The 23,554-nt window shown below is 37.1% G+C and overlaps 1 protein-coding gene across 1 annotated transcript in view; it reads right to left on the bottom strand.

Moving 5' to 3' along the window:
- Window positions 1-23,294, bottom strand: part of LOC124011155 (obscurin-like protein 1) — a 33,345-nt gene extending 10,051 nt beyond the window's left edge. The window contains 9 exon segments of the mRNA XM_046324228.1: window positions 54-168; window positions 1,128-1,403; window positions 1,608-1,874; window positions 2,008-2,313; window positions 2,602-2,862; window positions 3,064-3,333; window positions 19,888-20,669; window positions 20,969-21,461; window positions 22,796-23,294. Of these exon segments, the coding sequence (XP_046180184.1) occupies window positions 54-168; window positions 1,128-1,403; window positions 1,608-1,874; window positions 2,008-2,313; window positions 2,602-2,862; window positions 3,064-3,333; window positions 19,888-20,669; window positions 20,969-21,342 (2,651 nt within the window). The 5' untranslated portion in view covers window positions 21,343-21,461; window positions 22,796-23,294.
- Window positions 23,295-23,554: the final 260 nt, after the last annotated feature.

The following is a 23,554-nucleotide window of genomic DNA, read 5'->3' as shown; positions in this document are numbered from 1 at the left end:
GGATAATGAAATCCAGTTTGTGTTTCCTAGCGGTGTGTATGTTAGCTGTGTACCAGGTAGCGTTGGCGTCCTCTCTGGAAACCTCACAGGTGAGCACCACAGGATCCAGCTCCATAGCAGACTTCTGGAGCTCCTCCTCAGGGACCTCACTGAACTGCACAGGGGGACCTGGTGGGGGAGGGAGAGAGGGGGAGAGGGAGAGGGTGAGTTACCTGGGGAGGTTGGATGGTCATGGTTAGAGTTAGCGTTTGGTTGTTGAGGAGGAGGCTTGCTGGGTTGGAGTGAGTTGTGGACTGTTTTGTTTCAGTGTGATCAAACTAAGCATGTTCTTCCAGAGGTTTGTTCAGATACATATCAGAAAGATCAGGACAGTGAGTGAGAGGAAAGAAATGGGGGTGAAAAACAGGTTAGAGAAGACTCAGAGAACATTTTCAGAACAGAAGCCATCACACTGGGTTACAGGACCAAGATAATCCTGTCAATAACAACAACAACAACTACATAAGATGACTAGCCGGCACAGAGGAAGTACAACACAGTATTAGGATTCCCTCAGAGAAAACACAGAACAACAATCTCCGTTGTTCACCTTTGACCTCCACCTGAAACACACTGACATCATCAGCTGTCCGACACATGTAAACGCCTGAGTGGGAGAAGTCAGGCATTTGGATAATCAGCATCCTTGTATGCCCATCCTCCTGAAAGTCTACACCAGGCAGGTTGAAGATCTGCTCGCCATCTTTGTACCAGTAGACCTGGGCATATGGGTCTGATAGGTCACAGTGGAGAACGATGGGCTCGCCAGCCTCAGCGGCCTTGGTCCTCTCCTCTTCAGGGAGGTGGGAGAACATGGCTCCCACAGCTAGGGGTGTTATGGGTGATTGGTTAAGGTGGCAGATATGGGATGCTCAGTTAGCTTGGGTGATCGTCAGCGTGAATCAGTATGACATCATGGTTGATGGCTGAATAAATTCATGTGAAGTTGTGAATTCAAAGAGATGGTCAAACATCTGAAAAACTTTCAGTATAGAAAGTTGATGTTTATATGGAAAATAGAACATTTCTGGTTGAGAGTGCATGTTAATGATCTCCATGACGACCAAACATGACATACAGCAACTCACCTTCAACCTCCACGTTGAAATTGATGACATCACCCATCGTCTCGCATGTGTACACGCCAGAGTCGGTGAACTCAGCCGATCGGATAACGATCCTCCTCATGTTGCCTTCTGATTGGATGTTGAGGCTGTCTGTCACCTGTAGCTCCACCCCATCCTTGAACCAGCCCACGCTGGCTGAGGGGTGGGACACCTCACAGTACAGAACCACAGGGTCACCAGTCTCCACCCTCTTGTTACTGTCTGACTCTGACATTGGGCTGAACTTTACCACCGCAGCTGGAATGGAATCATTACCAAAAAATATGTACAAGCAGTATTCAGTATTCTAATATCATGCAATTGCATATCATTACAGTACCAACAAGCCTAATGTAAATGTTAAAACAGTCCTTGTTATAAGGCCTCCTCAATACAGATTGTCTAGCTTGACGCCATTATCATGTTATTTCTCTTTACACTCCACCGTTCTCCAACACCTACCTTGAACCTTGAGAACCGCTGAGTCTCTGACTCCGTTGGCGATGAAGGTGACCTCTGCCTCGTGGTCTTCCACCTTGGTGCTGTGGATTACCAGGGAGTGCTGTGTCTTGGCCTGTTGGATAGAGTAGTGTTGGCTATCCTGTAGCTGGGTGCTGTTCAGGAACCAGGTGCCCGTCACCATCACTGACAGATTGATGGAGAACAGGGCGTCCTCCCCCTCCGTCACCTCACAGCCCTGGAGAGGGGTCCTGATCTTGGGACCTGGCACTGAGAGGTGAGAGTTCAAAACTAGTGACATCCAATGAATTTCCATAGCTGCAGGGTACACAAATACCATAGTGCATGACAGCCTTTCATCCCTGATCACATCAACATGGTTTCTCTCCAATTCAGCACTCACCAAGATGGACGACTTTAGGGAACTCCACGTGTCCACTACGGCCATACTTATTGATGCAGCAGACACGGAAGTGGTAATCGCCCTCGCACGGCACGCTGTCGCCCATGACCTCTGCGGAGGTCGCCGTGTCGGAGGTCGCACACCTCAGCCACTCCTGTGATCCCACTTCCTGTCTCTCCAGGACATAGACGGAGCGGGTGGTGGTCTGGCTGGTGGGGGCCGGCTCCCAGGAGAGGAGCACGCTGTTGGGCCTGTCCACATCCATCTCCACCCCCACTGGACAGATGGGAGGGCTGTGTCTGGCAGCTGTGGAGAAAACCGAAACAGGGGGAAAGGTACAAAGTAGGTGAGCATTGGTTGCCATAATGCTTGTAGCCTGTCGTACGTTTGTTAGTCTCTAGCAGCTACATTAGGATATGTTGCACAGTATAGCTGGAGTTTTCACCATACTGTCGTTCGAGCCCTTTCGGATCTACATGGGTAAATCCCCAAAAAGTTAACTGTAAACTGTGTATGTAACGATTAAACTTTGATTTGATTTGGAAAATCCCTAAGTAAGGGGCCATGGGTCACCTTGGTCAACATCCACCTTACCTTTGACTCTGAGCCGGGACGAGGTCTTGGATCTTCCCACAACGAAGGTCACGACCCCAGTGTCCCCGTGGCAGACGTTGACGAACACCAGCATGTGGGTTTTACCAAAGGACTTGAGGATAGTCTGGTGGCTCTCGCGTAGCTTCAGGCCATCTTTGAACCAGTGGACATCCATGTTCTCCTCCTCTACCTCCACACAGAACACAGCATTCTCCCCCTCTAACACGTCTAGTTTTCGAGGAAGTTTTTTAACAATTGTGCCTGTGGGTGAGAACGAGTGTTGAGGGTCATGTACTGTATGGCTGTATATCCTGGAGAAAAATCATTGGGTTTATAGAAAATATATATATATATATTTTTTTTAAACATTTGTTTCAATGGTTCTGATGCTCAAAGATGTATTTTCTAGACTGTATTAAATGAGTGAATGATACACTGCCATACTATAAGACGTCTACCTACCTTTGACGGCCAGCTCAGCGATACTCTTCCCTCCATCAGGCATCTCACAGAGATAGACCCCATCGTCGTCTGCTCCTACATCTCGGATAGTGAGCCTGCGCCGGGCTCCGTTCTGCTCTATGCCGTATTTACCCCCTGCCTGTAGTCTCTGGTCCTCCAGGTACCAGGCAGTGGGGATGCCCTCATTAGGTACCTCACACTCCAACACGGCCATGCCTCTCTCTCTCACCTCCACGTCTTGCAGAGACCGCCTGAACCGCACCGCTGGAGCTGCACACGGGTGGAAAGGGAGTTGTGGATTGGTTTATAAACTGTCTGGAAAACATATTGCAGTATGTCTCTGTGTCGTGATTTGCTATGTCCCTGTATAGTATTTTTTCAGTGCTTTAGGCACATTTGAGGTTGTTTTTACAGTGCTTTAGGTACATTTTAGGTTGTTTTTACAGTGCTTTAGGTACATTTTAGGTTGTTTTTGCAGTGCTTTAGGTACATTTTAGGTTGTTTTTACAGTGCTTTAGGTACATTTTAGGTTGTTTTTGCAGTGCTTTAGGTACATTTTAGGTTGTTTTTACAATGCTTTCGATACATTTGAGGTTGTTTTTACAATGCTTTAGATACATTTTAGGTTGTTTTTACAATGCTTCAGATACATTTTTAGGTTGTTTTTACAATGCTTCAGATACATTTTAGGTTGTTTTTACAATGCTTCAGATACATTTTAGGTTGTTTTTACAATGCTTCAGATACATTTTTAGGTTGTTTTTACAATGCTTCAGATACATTTTAGGTTGTTTTTACAATGCTTCAGGTACATTTTAGGTTGTTTTTGCAATGCTTTAGGTACATTTTAGGTTGTTTTTACAGTGCTTTAGGTACATTTTAGGTTGTTTTTACAATGCTTTAGGTACATTTTAGGTTGTTTTTACAATGCTTTAGATACATTTTAGGTTGTTTTTACAATGCTTTAGGTACATTTTAGGTTGTTTTTACAGTGCTTTAGATACATTTTTAGGTTGTTTTTACAATGCTTTAGATACATTTTAGGTTGTTTTTACAATGCTTTAGGTACATTTTAGGTTGTTTTTACAATGCTTTAGGTACATTTTAGGTTGTTTTTACAGTGCTTTAGATACATTTTAGGTTGTTTTTACAATGCTTCAGATACATTTTTAGGTTGTTTTTACAATGCTTCAGATACATTTTAGGTTGTTTTTACAATGCTTTAGGTACATTTTAGGTTGTTTTTACAATGCTTTAGATACATTTTAGGTTGTTTTTACAATGCTTTAGATACATTTTAGGTTGTTTTTACAATGCTTTAGGTACATTTTAGGTTGTTTTTACAATGCTTTAACCCACATTTTAGGTTGTTTTTACAATGCTTTAGATACATTTTAGGTTGTTTTTACAGTGCTTTAGGTACATTTTAGGTTGTTTTTACAGTGCTTTAGGTACATTTTAGGTTGTTTTTGCAGTGCTTTAGGTACATTTTAGGTTGTTTTTACAGTGCTTTAGGTACATTTTAGGTTGTTTTTGCAGTGCTTTAGGTACATTTTAGGTTGTTTTTACAATGCTTCAGATACATTTTAGGTTGTTTTTACAATGCTTTAGGTACATTTTAGGTTGTTTTTACAATGCTTTAGATACATTTTAGGTTGTTTTTACAATGCTTTAGATACATTTTAGGTTGTTTTTACAGTGTTTAACCCACATTTTAGGTTGTTGTTACAATGCTTTAGATACATTTTAGGTTGTTTTTACAATGCTTTAGATACATTTTAGGTTGTTTTTACAATGCTTTAGATACATTTTAGGTTGTTTTTACAATGCTTTAGGTACATTTTAGGTTGTTCTTACAGTGTTTAACCCACATTTTAGGTTGTTTTTACAATGCTTTAGGTACATTTTAGGTTGTTTTTACAGTGTTTAACCCACATTTTAGGTTGTTTTTACAATGCTTTAGGTACATTTTAGGTTGTTTTTACAATGCTTTAGGTACATTTTAGGTTGTTTTTACAATGCTTTAGATACATTTTAGGTTGTTTTTACAATGCTTTAGATACATTTTAGGTTGTTTTTACAATGCTTCAGATACATTTTAGGTTGTTGTTACAATGCTTTATGCACATTTGAGGTTGTTTTTACAATGCTTTAGATACATTTTAGGTTGTTTTTACAATGCTTCAGATACATTTTAGGTTGTTGTTACAATGCTTTAGGCACATTTTAGGTTGTTGTTACAATTCTTCAGATACATTTGAGTTTTTTTTACAATGCTTTAGATACATTTGAGGTTGTTTTTACAATGCTTTAGGTTTACATTTTAGGTTGTTTTTTGACAATGCTTTAGATACATTTGAGGTTGTTTTTACAATGCTTTAGATACATTTTAGGTTGTTTTTACAATGCTTTAGATACATTTTAGGTTGTTTTTACAATGCTTCAGATACATTTTAGGTTGTTTTTACAATGCTTTAGATACATTTTAGGTTGTTTTTACAATGCTTCAGATACATTTTAGGTTGTTTTTACAATGCTTCAGATACATTTTAGGTTGTTTTTACAATGCTTCAGATACATTTTCGGTTGTTTTTACAATGCTTCAGATACATTTTAGGCTGTTTTTACAATGCTTCAGATACATTTTAGGTTGTTTTTACAGTGCTTTAGGTACATTTTAGGTTGTTTTTACAATGCTTTAGATACATTTTAGGTTGTTTTTACAGTGCTTAACCTACATTTTAGGTTGTTTTTACAATGCTTCAGATACATTTTAGGTTGTTTTTACAATGCTTCAGATACATTTTAGGTTGTTTTTACAATGCTTCAGATACATTTTAGGTTGTTTCTACAATGCTTTAGGCACATTTTAGGTTGTTCTTACAGTGTTTAACCCACATTTTAGGTTGTTGTTACAATGCTTCAGATACATTTGAGGTTTTTTACAATGCTTTAGATACATTTGAGGTTGTTTTTACAATGCTTTAGGCACATTTTAGGTTGTTTTTACAATGCTTCAGATACATTTTAGGTTGTTTTTACAATGCTTCAGATACATTTTAGGTTGTTTTTACAATGCTTCAGATACATTTTCGGTTGTTTTTACAATGCTTCAGATACATTTTAGGCTGTTTTTACAATGCTTCAGATACATTTTAGGTTGTTTTTACAGTGCTTTAGGTACATTTTAGGTTGTTTTTACAATGCTTTAGATACATTTTAGGTTGTTTTTACAGTGCTTAACCTACATTTTAGGTTGTTTTTACAATGCTTCAGATACATTTTAGGTTGTTTTTACAATGCTTCAGATACATTTTAGGTTGTTTTTACAATGCTTCAGATACATTTTAGGTTGTTTTTACAATGCTTTAGGTACATTTTAGGTTGTTTTTACAATGCTTTAGATACATTTTAGGTTGTTTTTACAGTGCTTTAGGTACATTTTAGGTTGTTTTTGCAGTGCTTTAGGTACATTTTAGGTTGTTTTTACAATGCTTCAGATACATTTTAGGTTGTTTTTACAATGCTTCAGATACATTTTAGGTTGTTTTTACAATGCTTTAGGTACATTTTAGGTTGTTTTTACAATGCTTTAGATACATTTTAGGTTGTTTTTACAATGCTTTAGATACATTTTAGGTTGTTTTTACAATGCTTTAGGTACATTTTAGGTTGTTCTTACAGTGTTTAACCCATATTTTAGGTTGTTTTTACAATGCTTTAGATACATTTTAGGTTGTTCTTACAGTGTTTAACCCACATTTTAGGTTGTTTTTACAATGCTTTAGATACATTTTAGGTTGTTTTTACAATGCTTTACATTTTAGTTTTTACAGATTTTTAGGTTGTTTTACAATGCTTTATGCACATTTGAGGTTGTTTTTACAATGCTTTAGATACATTTTAGGTTGTTTTTACAATGCTTTAGATACATTTTAGGTTGTTTTTACAATGCTTTAGATACATTTTAGGTTGTTTTTACAATGCTTCAGATACATTTTTAGGTTGGTTGTTTTTACAATGCTTCAGATACATTTTAGGTTGTTTTTACAATGCTTTAGATACATTTTAGGTTGTTTTTACAATGCTTCAGATACATTTTAGGTTGTTTTTACAGTGCTTTAGATACATTTTAGGTTGTTTTTACAATGCTTCAGATACATTTTAGGTTGTTTTTACAATGCTTCAGATACATTTTAGGTTGTTTTTACAATGCTTTAGGCACATTTTAGGTTGTTTTTACAGTGTTTAACCCACATTTTAGGTTGTTTTACAATGCTTCAGATACATTTTTTTTTTAGGTTGTTTTTACAATGCTTTAGATACATTTTAGGTTGTTTTTACAATGCTTTAGATACATTTTAGGTTGTTTTTACAATGCTTTAGATACATTTTAGGTTGTTTTTACAATGCTTAGATACATTTTAGGTTGTTTTTACAATGCTTCAGATACATTTTAGGTTGTTTTACAATGCTTCACATTTTAGGTTGTTTTTACAATGCTTCAGATACATTTTAGGTTGTTTTTACAATGCTTCAGATACATTTGAGGTTGTTTTTACAATGCTTTAGATACATTTTAGGTTGTTTTTACAATGCTTCAGATACATTTTAGGTTGTTTTTACAATGCTTCAGATACATTTTAGGTTGTTTTTACAGTTGATTTTTAGGTTGTTTTTACAATGCTTTAGATACATTTTAGGTTGTTTTACAGTGCTTTAAATACATTTTAGGTTGTTTTTACAATGCTTCAGATACATTTTAGGTTTTTTTACAATGCTTTAGATACATTTGAGGTTGTTTTTACAATGCTTTAGGCACATTTGAGGTTGTTTTTACAATGCTTTAATACATTTTTAGGTTGTTTTTTTGTTTTACAATGCTTTAGATACATTTTAGGTTGTTTTTACAATGCTTTAGATACATTTGAGGTTGTTTTTACAATGCTTTAGATACATTTTAGGTTGTTTTTACAATGCTTTAGATACATTTTAGGTTGTTTTTACAATGCTTCAGATACATTTTAGGTTGTTTTTACAATGCTTCAGATACATTTTAGGTTGTTTTTACAATGCTTCAGATACATTTTAGGTTGTTTTTACAATGCTTCAGATACATTTTAGGTTGTTTTTACAATGCTTCAGATACATTTTAGGTTGTTTTTACAATGCTTCAGATACATTTTAGGTTGTTTTTACAGTGCTTTAGATACATTTTAGGTTGTTTTTACAGTGCTTTAGATACATTTTAGGTTGTTTTTACAATGCTTTAGATACATTTTAGGTTGTTTTTACAATGCTTAACCTACATTTTAGGTTGTTTTTACAATGCTTCAGATACATTTTAGGTTGTTTTTACAATGCTTCAGATACATTTTAGGTTGTTTTTACAATGCTTCAGATACATTTTAGGTTGTTTCTACAATGCTTTAGGCACATTTTAGGTTGTTCTTACAGTGTTTAACCCACATTTTAGGTTGTTGTTACAATGCTTCAGATACATTTGAGGTTTTTTTACAATGCTTTAGATACATTTGAGGTTGTTTTTACAATGCTTTAGGCACATTTTAGGTTGTTTTTACAATGCTTCAGATACATTTTAGGTTGTTTTTACAATGCTTCAGATACATTTTAGGTTGTTTTTACAATGCTTCAGATACATTTTCGGTTGTTTTTACAATGCTTCAGATACATTTTAGGCTGTTTTTACAATGCTTCAGATACATTTTAGGTTGTTTTTACAGTGCTTTAGGTACATTTTAGGTTGTTTTTACAATGCTTTAGATACATTTTAGGTTGTTTTTACAGTGCTTAACCTACATTTTAGGTTGTTTTTACAATGCTTCAGATACATTTTAGGTTGTTTTTACAATGCTTCAGATACATTTTCGGTTGTTTTTACAATGCTTCAGATACATTTTCGGTTGTTTTTACAATGCTTCAGATACATTTTAGGCTGTTTTTACAATGCTTCAGATACATTTTAGGTTGTTTTTACAGTGCTTTAGGTACATTTTAGGTTGTTTTTACAATGCTTCAGATACATTTTAGGTTGTTTTTACAATGCTTCAGATACATTTTAGGTTGTTTTTACAATGCTTCAGATACATTTTAGGTTGTTTTTACAATGCTTCAGATACATTTTAGGTTGTTTTTACAATGCTTCAGATACATTTTAGGTTGTTTTACAATGCTTCAGATACATTTTAGGTTGTTTTTACAATGCTTTAGGCACATTTTAGGTTGTTTTTACAATGCTTCAGATACATTTTAGGTTGTTTTTACAATGCTTCAGATACATTTTAGGTTGTTTTTACAATGCTTCAGATACATTTTAGGTTGTTTTTACAATGCTTCAGATACATTTTAGGTTGTTTTTACAATGCATTTAGGTTGTTTTTACAATGCTTTAGGCACATTTTAGGTTGTTTTTACAGTGCTTAACCTACATTTGAGGTTGTTTTTACAGTGCTTTAGATACATTTTTAGGTTGTTTTTACAATGCTTTAGGTACATTTTAGGTTGTTTTTACAATGCTTTAGATACATTTTAGGTTGTTTTTACAATGCTTTAGGTACATTTTAGGTTGTTTTTACAATGCTTTAGGTACATTTTAGGTTGTTTTTACAATGCTTCAGATACATTTTAGGTTGTTTTTACAATGCTTCAGATATATTTTAGGTTGTTTTTACAATGCTTCAGATACATTTTAGGTTGTTTTTACAATGCTTCAGATACATTTTAGGTTGTTTTTACAATGCTTCAGATACATTTTAGGTTGTTTTTACAATGCTTCAGATACATTTTCGGTTGTTTTTACAATGCTTCAGATACATTTTAGGCTGTTTTTACAATGCTTCAGATACATTTTAGGTTGTTTTTACAGTGCTTTAGGTACATTTTAGGTTGTTTTTACAATGCTTTAGATACATTTTAGGTTGTTTTTACAGTGCTTAACCTACATTTTAGGTTGTTTTTACAATGCTTCAGATACATTTTAGGTTGTTTTTACAATGCTTCAGATACATTTTAGGTTGTTTTTACAATGCTTTAGGCACATTTTAGGTTGTTTTTACAGTGCTTAACCTACATTTGAGGTTGTTTTTACAGTGCTTTAGATACATTTTTAGGTTGTTTTTACAATGCTTTAGGTACATTTTAGGTTGTTTTTACAATGCTTCAGATACATTTTAGGTTGTTTTTACAGTGCTTTAGATACATTTTAGGTTGTTTTTACAATGCTTCAGATACATTTTAGGTTGTTTTTACAATGCTTCAGATACATTTTAGGTTGTTTCTACAATGCTTTAGGCACATTTTAGGTTGTTCTTACAGTGTTTAACCCACATTTTAGGTTGTTGTTACAATTCTTCAGATACATTTGAGTTTTTTTTACAATGCTTTAGATACATTTGAGGTTGTTTTTACAATGCTTTAGGCACATTTGAGGTTGTTTTTACAATGCTTTAGATACATTTGAGGTTGTTTTTACAATGCTTTAGATACATTTTAGGTTGTTTTTACAATGCTTTAGATACATTTTAGGTTGTTTTTACAATGCTTCAGATACATTTTAGGTTGTTTTTACAATGCTTCAGATACATTTTAGGTTGTTTTTACAATGCTTCAGATACATTTTAGGTTGTTTTTACAATGCTTCAGATACATTTTAGGTTGTTTTTACAATGCTTCAGATACATTTTCGGTTGTTTTTACAATGCTTCAGATACATTTTAGGCTGTTTTTACAATGCTTCAGATACATTTTAGGTTGTTTTTACAGTGCTTTAGGTACATTTTAGGTTGTTTTTACAGTGCTTTAGATACATTTTAGGTTGTTTTTACAGTGCTTAACCTACATTTTAGGTTGTTTTTACAATGCTTCAGATACATTTTCGGTTGTTTTTACAATGCTTCAGATACATTTTAGGTTGTTTCTACAATGCTTTAGGCACATTTTAGGTTGTTCTTACAGTGTTTAACCCACATTTTAGGTTGTTGTTACAATGCTTCAGATACATTTGAGGTTTTTTTACAATGCTTTAGATACATTTGAGGTTGTTTTTACAATGCTTTAGGCACATTTTAGGTTGTTTTTACAATGCTTCAGATACATTTTAGGTTGTTTTTACAATGCTTCAGATACATTTTAGGTTGTTTTTACAATGCTTCAGATACATTTTAGGTTGTTTTTACAGTGCTTTAGATACATTTTAGGTTGTTTTTACAATGCTTCAGATACATTTTAGGTTGTTTTTACAGTGCTTCAGATACATTTTAGGCTGTTTTTACAATGCTTCAGATACATTTTAGGTTGTTTTTACAGTGCTTTAGGTACATTTTAGGTTGTTTTTACAATGCTTTAGATACATTTTAGGTTGTTTTTACAGTGCTTAACCTACATTTTAGGTTGTTTTTACAATGCTTCAGATACATTTTAGGTTGTTTTTACAATGCTTCAGATACATTTTAGGTTGTTTTTACAATGCTTCAGATACATTTTAGGTTGTTTCTACAATGCTTTAGGCACATTTTAGGTTGTTCTTACAGTGTTTAACCCACATTTTAGGTTGTTTTTACAATGCTTCAGATACATTTTAGGTTGTTTTTACAATGCTTCAGATACATTTTAGGTTGTTTTTACAATGCTTCAGATACATTTTAGGTTGTTTCTACAATGCTTTAGGCACATTTTAGGTTGTTCTTACAGTGTTTAACCCACATTTTAGGTTGTTGTTACAATGCTTCAGATACATTTGAGTTTTTTTTACAATGCTTTAGATACATTTGAGGTTGTTTTTACAATGCTTTAGGCACATTTTAGGTTGTTTTTACAATGCTTCAGATACATTTTAGGTTGTTTTTACAATGCTTCAGATACATTTTAGGTTGTTTTTACAATGCTTCAGATACATTTTCGGTTGTTTTTACAATGCTTCAGATACATTTTAGGCTGTTTTTACAATGCTTCAGATACATTTTAGGTTGTTTTTACAGTGCTTTAGGTACATTTTAGGTTGTTTTTACAATGCTTTAGATACATTTTAGGTTGTTTTTACAGTGCTTAACCTACATTTTAGGTTGTTTTTACAATGCTTCAGATACATTTTAGGTTGTTTTTACAATGCTTCAGATACATTTTCGGTTGTTTTTACAATGCTTCAGATACATTTTCGGTTGTTTTTACAATGCTTCAGATACATTTTAGGCTGTTTTTACAATGCTTCAGATACATTTTAGGTTGTTTTTACAGTGCTTTAGGTACATTTTAGGTTGTTTTTACAATGCTTTAGATACATTTTAGGTTGTTTTTACAGTGCTTAACCTACATTTTAGGTTGTTTTTACAATGCTTCAGATACATTTTAGGTTGTTTTTACAATGCTTCAGATACATTTTAGGTTGTTTTTACAATGCTTCAGATACATTTTAGGTTGTTTTTACAATGCTTCAGATACATTTTAGGTTGTTTTTACAATGCTTCAGATACATTTTAGGTTGTTTTTACAATGCTTCAGATACATTTTAGGTTGTTTTTACAATGCTTTAGGCACATTTTAGGTTGTTTTTACAGTGCTTAACCTACATTTGAGGTTGTTTTTACAGTGCTTTAGATACATTTTTAGGTTGTTTTTACAATGCTTTAGGTACATTTTAGGTTGTTTTTACAATGCTTTAGATACATTTTAGGTTGTTTTTACAATGCTTTAGGTACATTTTAGGTTGTTTTTACAATGCTTTAGGTACATTTTAGGTTGTTTTTACAATGCTTCAGATACATTTTAGGTTGTTTTTACAATGCTTCAGATATATTTTAGGTTGTTTTACAATGCTTCAGATACATTTTAGGTTGTTTTTACAATGCTTCAGATACATTTTAGGTTGTTTTTACAATGCTTCAGATACATTTTAGGTTGTTTTTACAATGCTTCAGATACATTTTCGGTTGTTTTTACAATGCTTCAGATACATTTTAGGCTGTTTTTACAATGCTTCAGATACATTTTAGGTTGTTTTTACAGTGCTTTAGGTACATTTTAGGTTGTTTTTACAATGCTTTAGATACATTTTAGGTTGTTTTTACAGTGCTTAACCTACATTTTAGGTTGTTTTTACAATGCTTCAGATACATTTTAGGTTGTTTTTACAATGCTTCAGATACATTTTAGGTTGTTTTTACAATGCTTTAGGCACATTTTAGGTTGTTTTTACAGTGCTTAACCTACATTTGAGGTTGTTTTTACAGTGCTTTAGATACATTTTTAGGTTGTTTTTACAATGCTTTAGGTACATTTTAGGTTGTTTTTACAATGCTTCAGATACATTTTAGGTTGTTTTTACAGTGCTTTAGATACATTTTAGGTTGTTTTTACAATGCTTCAGATACATTTTAGGTTGTTTTTACAATGCTTCAGATACATTTTAGGTTGTTTCTACAATGCTTTAGGCACATTTTAGGTTGTTCTTACAGTGTTTAACCCACATTTTAGGTTGTTACAATTCTTCAGATACATTTGAGTTTTTTTTACAATGCTTTAGATACATTTGAGGTTGTTTTTACAATGCTTTAGGCACATTTGAGGTTGTTTTTACAATGCTTTAGATACATTTGAGGTTGTTTTTACAATGCTTTAGATACATTTGAGGTTGTTTTTACAATGCTTTAGATACATTTTAGGTTGTTTTTACAATGCTTCAGATACATTTTAGGTTGTTTTTACAATGCTTCAGATACATTTTAGGTTGTTTTTACAATGCTTCAGATACATTTTAGGTTGTTTTTACAATGCTTCAGATACATTTTAGGTTGTTTTTACAATGCTTCAGATACATTTTCGGTTGTTTTTACAATGCTTCAGATACATTTTAGGCTGTTTTTACAATGCTTCAGATACATTTTAGGTTGTTTTTACAGTGCTTTAGGTACATTTTAGGTTGTTTTTACAATGCTTTAGATACATTTTAGGTTGTTTTTACAGTGCTTAACCTACATTTTAGGTTGTTTTTACAATGCTTCAGATACATTTTAGGTTGTTTTTACAATGCTTCAGATACATTTTAGGTTGTTTTTACAATGCTTCAGATACATTTTAGGTTGTTTCTACAATGCTTTAGGCACATTTTAGGTTGTTCTTACAGTGTTTAACCCACATTTTAGGTTGTTGTTACAATGCTTCAGATACATTTGAGGTTTTTTTACAATGCTTTAGATACATTTGAGGTTGTTTTTACAATGCTTTAGGCACATTTTAGGTTGTTTTTACAATGCTTCAGATACATTTTAGGTTGTTTTTACAATGCTTCAGATACATTTTAGGTTGTTTTTACAATGCTTCAGATACATTTTCGGTTGTTTTTACAATGCTTCAGATACATTTTAGGCTGTTTTTACAATGCTTCAGATACATTTTAGGTTGTTTTTACAGTGCTTTAGGTACATTTTAGGTTGTTTTTACAATGCTTTAGATACATTTTAGGTTGTTTTTACAGTGCTTAACCTACATTTTAGGTTGTTTTTACAATGCTTCAGATACATTTTAGGTTGTTTTTACAATGCTTCAGATACATTTTCGGTTGTTTTTACAATGCTTCAGATACATTTTCGGTTGTTTTTACAATGCTTCAGATACATTTTAGGCTGTTTTTACAATGCTTCAGATACATTTTAGGTTGTTTTTACAGTGCTTTAGGTACATTTTAGGTTGTTTTTACAATGCTTTAGATACATTTTAGGTTGTTTTTACAGTGCTTAACCTACATTTTAGGTTGTTTTTACAATGCTTCAGATACATTTTAGGTTGTTTTTACAATGCTTCAGATACATTTTAGGTTGTTTTTACAATGCTTCAGATACATTTTAGGTTGTTTTTACAATGCTTCAGATACATTTTAGGTTGTTTTTACAATGCTTCAGATACATTTTAGGTTGTTTTTACAATGCTTCAGATACATTTTAGGTTGTTTTTACAATGCTTTAGGCACATTTTAGGTTGTTTTTACAGTGCTTAACCTACATTTGAGGTTGTTTTTACAGTGCTTTAGATACATTTTTAGGTTGTTTTTACAATGCTTTAGGTACATTTTAGGTTGTTTTTACAATGCTTTAGATACATTTTAGGTTGTTTTTACAATGCTTTAGGTACATTTTAGGTTGTTTTTACAATGCTTTAGGTACATTTTAGGTTGTTTTTACAATGCTTCAGATACATTTTAGGTTGTTTTTACAATGCTTCAGATATATTTTAGGTTGTTTTTACAATGCTTCAGATACATTTTAGGTTGTTTTTACAATGCTTCAGATACATTTTAGGTTGTTTTTACAATGCTTCAGATACATTTTAGGTTGTTTTTACAATGCTTCAGATACATTTTCGGTTGTTTTTACAATGCTTCAGATACATTTTAGGCTGTTTTTACAATGCTTCAGATACATTTTAGGTTGTTTTTAAAGTGCTTTAGGTACATTTTAGGTTGTTTTTACAATGCTTTAGATACATTTTAGGTTGTTTTTACAGTGCTTAACCTACATTTTAGGTTGTTTTTACAATGCTTCAGATACATTTTAGGTTGTTTTTACAATGCTTCAGATACATTTTAGGTTGTTTTTACAATGCTTTAGGCACATTTTAGGTTGTTTTTACAGTGCTTAACCTACATTTGAGGTTGTTTTTACAGTGCTTTAGATACATTTTTAGGTTGTTTTTACAATGCTTTAGGTACATTTTAGGTTGTTTTTACAATGCTTTAGATACATTTTAGGTTGTTTTTACAATGCTTTAGGTACATTTTAGGTTGTTTTTACAATGCTTTAGGTACATTTTAGGTTGTTTTTACAATGCTTCAGATACATTTTAGGTTGTTTTTACAATGCTTCAGATATATTTTAGGTTGTTTTTACAATGCTTCAGATACATTTTAGGTTGTTTTTACAATGCTTCAGATACATTTTAGGTTGTTTTTACAATGCTTCAGATACATTTTAGGTTGTTTCTACAATGCTTTAGGCACATTTTAGGTTGTTTTTACAATGCTTCAGATACATTTTAGGTTGTTTTTACAATGCTTCAGATACATTTTAGGTTGTTTTTACAATGCTTCAGATATATTTTAGGTTGTTTTTACAATGCTTCAGATACATTTTAGGTTGTTTTTACAATGCTTCAGATACATTTTAGGTTGTTTTTACAATGCTTCAGATACATTTTAGGTTGTTTTTACAATGCTTCAGATACATTTTAGGTTGTTTTTACAATGCTTCAGATACATTTTAGGTTGTTTTTACAATGCTTAAGATACATTTTAGGTTGTTTTTACAATGCTTCAGATACATTTTAGGTTGTTTTTACAATGCTTCAGATACATTTTAGGTTGTTTTTACAATGCTTCAGATACATTTTAGGTTGTTTCTACAATGCTTTAGGCACATTTTAGGTTGTTTTTACAATGCTTCAGATACATTTTAGGTTGTTTTTACAATGCTTCAGATACATTTTAGGTTGTTTTTACAATGCTTCAGATACATTTTAGGTTGTTTTTACAATGCTTCAGATACATTTTAGGTTGTTTCTACAATGCTTTAGGCACATTTTAGGTTGTTTTTACAATGCTTTAGATACATTTTAGGTTGTTTCTACAATGCTTCAGATACATTTTAGGTTGTTTTTACAATGCTTCAGATACATTTTAGGTTGTTTTTACAATGCTTTAGGCACATTTTAGGTTGTTTTTACAATGCTTCAGATACATTTTAGGTTGTTTTTACAATGCTTCAGATACATTTTAGGTTGTTTTTACAATGCTTCAGATACATTTTAGGTTGTTTTTACAATGCTTCAGATACATTTTAGGTTGTTTCTACAATGCTTTAGGCACATTTTAGGTTGTTTTTACAATGCTTCAGATACATTTTAGGTTGTTTTTACAATGCTTCAGATACATTTTAGGTTGTTTTTACAATGCTTCAGATACATTTTAGGTTGTTTTTACAATGCTTCAGATACATTTTAGGTTGTTTCTACAATGCTTTAGGCACATTTTAGGTTGTTTTTACAATGCTTTAGATACATTTTAGGTTGTTTCTACAATGCTTCAGATACATTTTAGGTTGTTTTTACAATGCTTCAGATACATTTTAGGTTGTTTTTACAATGCTTTAGGCACATTTTAGGTTGTTTTTACAATGCTTCAGATACATTTTAGGTTGTTTTTACAGTGTTTTACACACATTTTAGGTTATTCCAGTCATTGGTTGAGTTTTGATCAAGGTATAACACATTTCATGAGCACATTTCATGACTTATGCTATGATTGACTGCAGGATTTGAACAAACAGTAATTTCAACTACATTTCAAGTAAACTTTTAGGGTTATTTCTACCAATCTATTGACATTGCTGTGAACTTTGGACACATGGTCACAGCTGATTCAGTCTCTAAACATAGGGACACATGGTCACATGCAGGAGGTAGGGAGAGAAGGGAAGCTAGTGGGAGAGTGGAAGAATGGAAGCTAGGGGAGAGGGGAAGAAGGGAAGCTAGGGGAGAGGGGAAGAAGGGAAGCTAGGGGAAAGAGACTGGGGGAGGTAGGGATACGGAGGCAGTGGGGTGGGCAGAGGAGACATGCAGGAGGTAGGGGGCGAAGGGAAGCTAGGGGGAGAGGGGAAGAATGGAAGCTAGGGGGAGAGGGGAAGAAGGGAAGCTAGGGGGAGGGGGAAGAAGGGAAGCTAGGGGAGAGGGGAAGAAGGGAAGCTAGGCGGAGAGGGGGCGAAGGGAAGCTAGGGGGAGAGGGGAAGAAGGGAATCTAGGGGAGGGGGAAGAAGGGAAGCTAGGGGGAGAGGGGACGAAGGGAAGCTAGGGGGAGAGGGGAAGAAGGGAATCTAGGGGAAAGAGACTGGGGAGAGGTAGGGACACAGAGGCATTGGGGTGGGCAGGGGAGACATGCAGGAGGTAGGGGGAGAAGGGAAGCTAGGGGAGAGGGGAAGAAGGGAAGCTAGGGGGAGGGGGAGAAGGGAAGCTAGGGGGAGAGGGGAAGAAGGGAAGCTAGTGGAAAGAGACTGGGGGGAGGTAGGGACAAAGAGGCATTGGGGTGGGCAGGGGAGACATGCAGGAGGTAGGGGGAGAAGGGAAGCTAGCGGAGGGGGGAAGATACTAAGGGGGAGGTAGGGTTAGGAAGACCTGTGTTTATCTCCACCTATCAAGACTCTATGGAAATAACTCCCTGGTAGATTAGGGATGTGGATGCCTAGATGAGACAGATACCATTTCATTTACGTAGCCAGCTGACTCAGTGTGCTGTGTGATGGCTGGATCACCCTGGGATTATCCTATAATGATGACTAAACAATTACCAATTATTAGGGTGACTCAACTGGGATTTTTTAGCAATGCATTTCCACAATCTACTGAACTCTCTATAGAGCAATTAGTTGTGACAGCTGAAAATCTAACTCTCTCCCTATGGCATTTCTATGACGTAAGAAACATTGTGGCAAACCCTCATGCTAGTCAGGAACATACAGTACGTACTCATGCTAGTCAAGAACATACAGTACGTACTCATGCTAGTCAGCAACATACAGTACGTACTCATGCTAGTCAGGAACATACAGTACGTACTCATGCTAGTCAGGAACATACAGTACGTACTCATGCTAGTCAGGAACATACAGTACGTACTCATGCTAGTCAGGAACATACAGTACGTACTCATGCTAGTCAGGAACATACACTACGTACTCATGCTAGTCAGGAACATACAGTATGTACTCATGCTAGTCAGGAACATACAGTATGTACTCATGCTAGTCAGGAACATACAGTATGTACTCATGCTAGTCAGGAACATACAGTACGTACTCATGCTAGTCAGGAACATACGGTACGTACTCATGCTAGTCAGGAACATACAGTACATACTCATGCTAGTCAGGAACATACATTATGTACTCATGCTAGTCAGGAACATACAGTACGTACTCATGCTAGTCAGGAACATACAGTACATACTCATGCTAGTCAGGAACATACAGTACGTACTCATGCTAGTCAGGAACATACAGTATGTACTCATGCTAGTCAGGAACATACAGTACGTACTCATGCTAGTCAGGAACATACAGTACGTACTCATGCTAGTCAGGAACATACGGTACGTACTCATGCTAGTCAGGAACATACAGTAAGTACGTATGCTCCTGACTAGCATGAGGGTTTGCCACAATGTTATTCCTTCAAAATCATGATCAAATTAGGCAGGTGAGAGCATGCTTTCATCGTCTCAATCAAACCTGATTGTTGATCATCATGGCAAAGGAATTAATTAAGGAAAGAACGATGGTACAGATGTGGGATCTTAATTTCTTTAACCTTCATTTAACTGGACAAGTCAGTTAAGAACAAATTCGTATTTACAATGACGGCCTAGGAACAGTAGGTTAACTGCCTTGACTGATTTTTACCTTGTCAGCTCAGGGAATCGCTCTAGCAACCTTTTGGTTACTGGCCCAATGCTCTAACCACTAGGCTACCTGCCGCCCCATTTGACCACGCTGTTGCAGGAGAACTTTCCAGCAATGCAGGAAATTAAAAACGTGTAGTGTATTTGAGGTTTAAAAGGCTTCTGAAATTTGTAATTTCCACTTTGAAATTCAAGACTTGATTTTTCCTTATGAAAAATGTCCATTAATTATAATCCACATAATAATTCACAAATCCTGTTGCTGCAGGATTATTTTCCTGCTGTAGCAAACTAGCTCAAATTAAGATCCTACATCTGTAAGAAAGAAAAGAAAAGAGAAGAAAAGTCCTGACACACTGCTAAAGCCCTACCTTTGACAGTCAGGTAAACAGAGCTGAGAGTGTGTCCCAGAGCGTTGGACGCAGCACACACGTACAGCCCTGTGTCCTGATGTTTACAGTACATCACTTTGAGCGTGTAGTAACCCTCTCTGTCCTCAAACAGAAGGTGACGCCTCCCAGCCTCTAGGGGCGCTCCGTCCTTCTTCCAGATGATCTCAGGCTTAGGTTTCCCTGTCACGAAGCAGCGGAACTTAGCATGTTTCCCCTCCGACACCGCAAATTTCTTCACATTGGCAGAGTTCAGATTGGGCTCATCCGGCTGTCTCGACAAACCGTGTCTTCCCATCCTGTGCCTCATACCACGAGGTGATGTCTGCCCGTTGCTGTGCCCATTTGACGTGGACGCCCCGCTCTCCTGCCGTTCCGGGACGAGCTCCACAAGCAGCACTGCGCCCGCCAGCGCCCCTCCTTGATTATTATGGGCTCTGCAGGTGTAGACACCCCCGTCGGGCATCCTCGTCCGGAAGATCTTCAGCTGGAACCAGCCTCCGTCCTGGCTGCTGACGTTGAAGTGGGCGCTCTCGAAGATGTCGCTCAGATTCTTCCCGTCCTTCTCCCACACCACCTGGGGCAGAGGGTTGCCCGACAGCTTACAGGAGAAGGCTGCGTCCTCGCCCCGGTCCACCCTCAGGGAGAGGGGCTTGATGAGGAAGTGAGGTCTGTCGTCTGACAGCAGGGGCTCCCCTTCATAGCGCTGCTTCTTTTTGTCCCGCTCACTCTCCTCTCCATTTTCCTTCTCTACCGCTGTTGGTCTACCGCTCCGCTCTGTTGGTCTACCGCTCCGCTCTGTTGGTCTACCGCTCCGCTCTGTTGGTCTACCGCTCCACACTGTTGGTCTACCGCTCCGCTCTGTTGGTCTACCGCTCCCCTCTGTTGGTCTACCTTTCTGCTCTGTTGGTCTACCTCTCCATTCCTCTGCTCTATCTCTCCATTCTGTTGCCCTCCATATTCCCTGTTCTCTTGCTGTCTATATTCCCCATTCTGGTTCTGTTGCCCCTCCAACTCGCTGCTCTGTTGCCTTCTCAACTCCCCATTCCGTTGCCCCCCTAACTCTCCATTCTCCAGCCTGGTTTGCTGCACCCCATTGACCTCTGTCTGTTTCTGCGCTCCTTGCCGCTCCTGACTGTTCCTCTCCACCTTCAGTGTGGCAGGGGCGCACGTCTCACCCACGCTGTTACTGGCCTTGCAGATATACTGGCCAGCGTCCTCCAGCCCGACCCCAGTGATGTGTAGGAAGTAGGCCTGGCCCTCCTCCGACAGCCTGTAGCGTCCCTCTGACAGGATCTGTACATTCTTCTTCTCCCAGACCACCTCGGGACGAGGGTCGCCGCCGATCTTGCATTGCAGGACGGCGTCCGTGCCACACTGTGCCGCCACGGGGCGTGAGTAGCCCAGTACACGGGGGGCACCACCGAATATGTCCATGTTGGCTTCCTGCGTCTGTCTCAGTCCCTTCTTCTCACTCTGATGGGCAAAACAAATGGGGTCCGTAGTAGAAGTCTCTTGTAGATTGTGTCACACGGTCGTCTCTACCGCATATCAATCTGCAGAGCAGATATGAGTCGTAGTACATTAATAATACAGTTACCACATAACCCTCACACAGTATCTAGTGATGTCTTTCATACATCATTTAGCAATAAGGCCCGAGGGGGTGTGGTATATGGCTAATATAACACGACTAAGGGCTGTTCTTATGCACAAGTGCCTGGACACAGCCCTTAGCCGTGGTATATTGGCCATATATCACAAACCCCCGACATGCCTTATTGCTATTATAAACTGGTTACCAACGTAATTAGAGCAGTAAAAACATTTTTTTTGTCATACCTGTGGTATAAGGTCTGATATACCACGGCTGTCAGCCAATCAGCATTCAGGGCTTGAACCACCCAGTTTATAATGCCTTACATACAGCCCATCAGATTTGTCTTGGAAGAAGTACTACAGCCTTTCACTCTGAATGTTTTGCATCTAGTGGACAATGTATTCACTGCTTTGTGATAACAGAAGGACATTGAATACAGCCCCAAGCTGAAGGACAGTGCTTTCTCCTCAGTCTAGTGGTGTTGACCTAGTAAAAGTAAAGTAGCGTCTCAGTCAGAACCGAACAGACCACAGCCCTCCCAGCTGGTGCTGTAGCTCAGCCAGAGGAGTATTTCAAGTCGTCTGTCCAAATAAAGACCCTGCCTGGAGGCCTTGTGTCAGATAACAGAAAATCCACACAGTAACATACAGTATGTACGCCTTTACTCTCCAACATAAGAGTTACTTTACACTAAAGGGAAAATATGATACCTCCTGGGATTTTGGGATTACTGTTGATGTGCTACCTTACCTGAGAGACAGTCACAATCTGAATGCCCACGGGGATTGGGATCAGGAAAAGGGAACTCTAGAAATGCCTAATACATGCTGTCATTGTTGCTATACCAGTAACCCCATATCAGGGTCAGCGATAGCCTTCCAAATGCATTGTGGTGCAGTTGATGTTCCTATAGTTTGTCTGTAGCAGCTGTAGGTTTCATCTCTGGCATGCAGGGGCTATTTCCCAATACAGAGATAATTCTCTCTCTCTCTTACACGTGAACACATGGCATTTGATACTGCAGCCAATGTGTCTAGGAGCTGCAGTATATTCCCTCCAAAAGGCTGTCACACAGTACATTCTACTGGATCATGCCATTGACCCAGTTATCTATTTGGTTACCATGGGGGCAAAGATCCTGTTGATAAAGAAGCTCTTTTATCGACTCCCAGTGTTCTCCAAGAGTTGCTGCATTTCCTCTTCTGTCTCAAAGGTGAGGTGAAATGATACACAATCCGCGTCGCTTAAATAATGATACAATCGTACAAACTATGATAATCAGAAACTTACCAGTGATTCCAGAGTGACACTTCCTCTGTTCCACATTGACAATATAGCCCACAAATTAAAGCCACTCTTCAGAATCTCCTCACAGGGTTCAAGAAGACTTGGACCCCATTGATTGGAATGACTTTTGTAAGTCTGGTTCCGCGTCCCTTGAAATGGCCGCCGTCTGCTCTGTCCGGTAGGGATATGTTTCCCGCTCTCAGTGGTCTGCTGCAGTCCTGCTCTCTCACTAAGACAAGAATGTCTCTCAAGATGTCCTGACTAAATAAAAGCTAAATGAGTGTCTTGATCAATATCAAACCTCTGTTCCAAACATCATCAAACAGATCCACAACTCTCAAGGCTCGTCCTGTTGCTGTATCTGTCCATCCAGTGAGGTGGCTGTGGCTTCTGGAACTGGTGGGGGTCTGGATCTCCAGTACAGGGGCCACACAATCCACTCTGACTGCCTGCTGGTTTCCGTCACCCGGTCCTACGGTGCCCGGTGAGTCAATGTCATGGAGAGAGGGAGAGAGGGAGAGAGAGGAGAGAGGGAGAGAGAGATAGAGCGAGAAAGAGAGAGAGAGAGGGAGGGAGAGGGAGAGAGGGAGAGAGAGAGATAGAAAAGAGAGAGAGGGGGAGGGAGACGAACAACTGTTGCCCTGCCGCTGCTAGCCGCCCCTAAAAATACCACAGGTTTTGATGACAGCCAGTCAGATAAGTCTTGGCCCTCCATTCACAGACCCTACAGGAGCTAAAGATAGACAGAAGCACCGAGCAGCA

The sequence above is a fragment of the Oncorhynchus gorbuscha genome, linkage group LG23 (assembly GCF_021184085.1).
Source record: "Oncorhynchus gorbuscha isolate QuinsamMale2020 ecotype Even-year linkage group LG23, OgorEven_v1.0, whole genome shotgun sequence".
NCBI lineage: Eukaryota > Metazoa > Chordata > Actinopteri > Salmoniformes > Salmonidae > Oncorhynchus > Oncorhynchus gorbuscha.
This window is presented reverse-complemented; position numbering and strand designations above follow the sequence as displayed.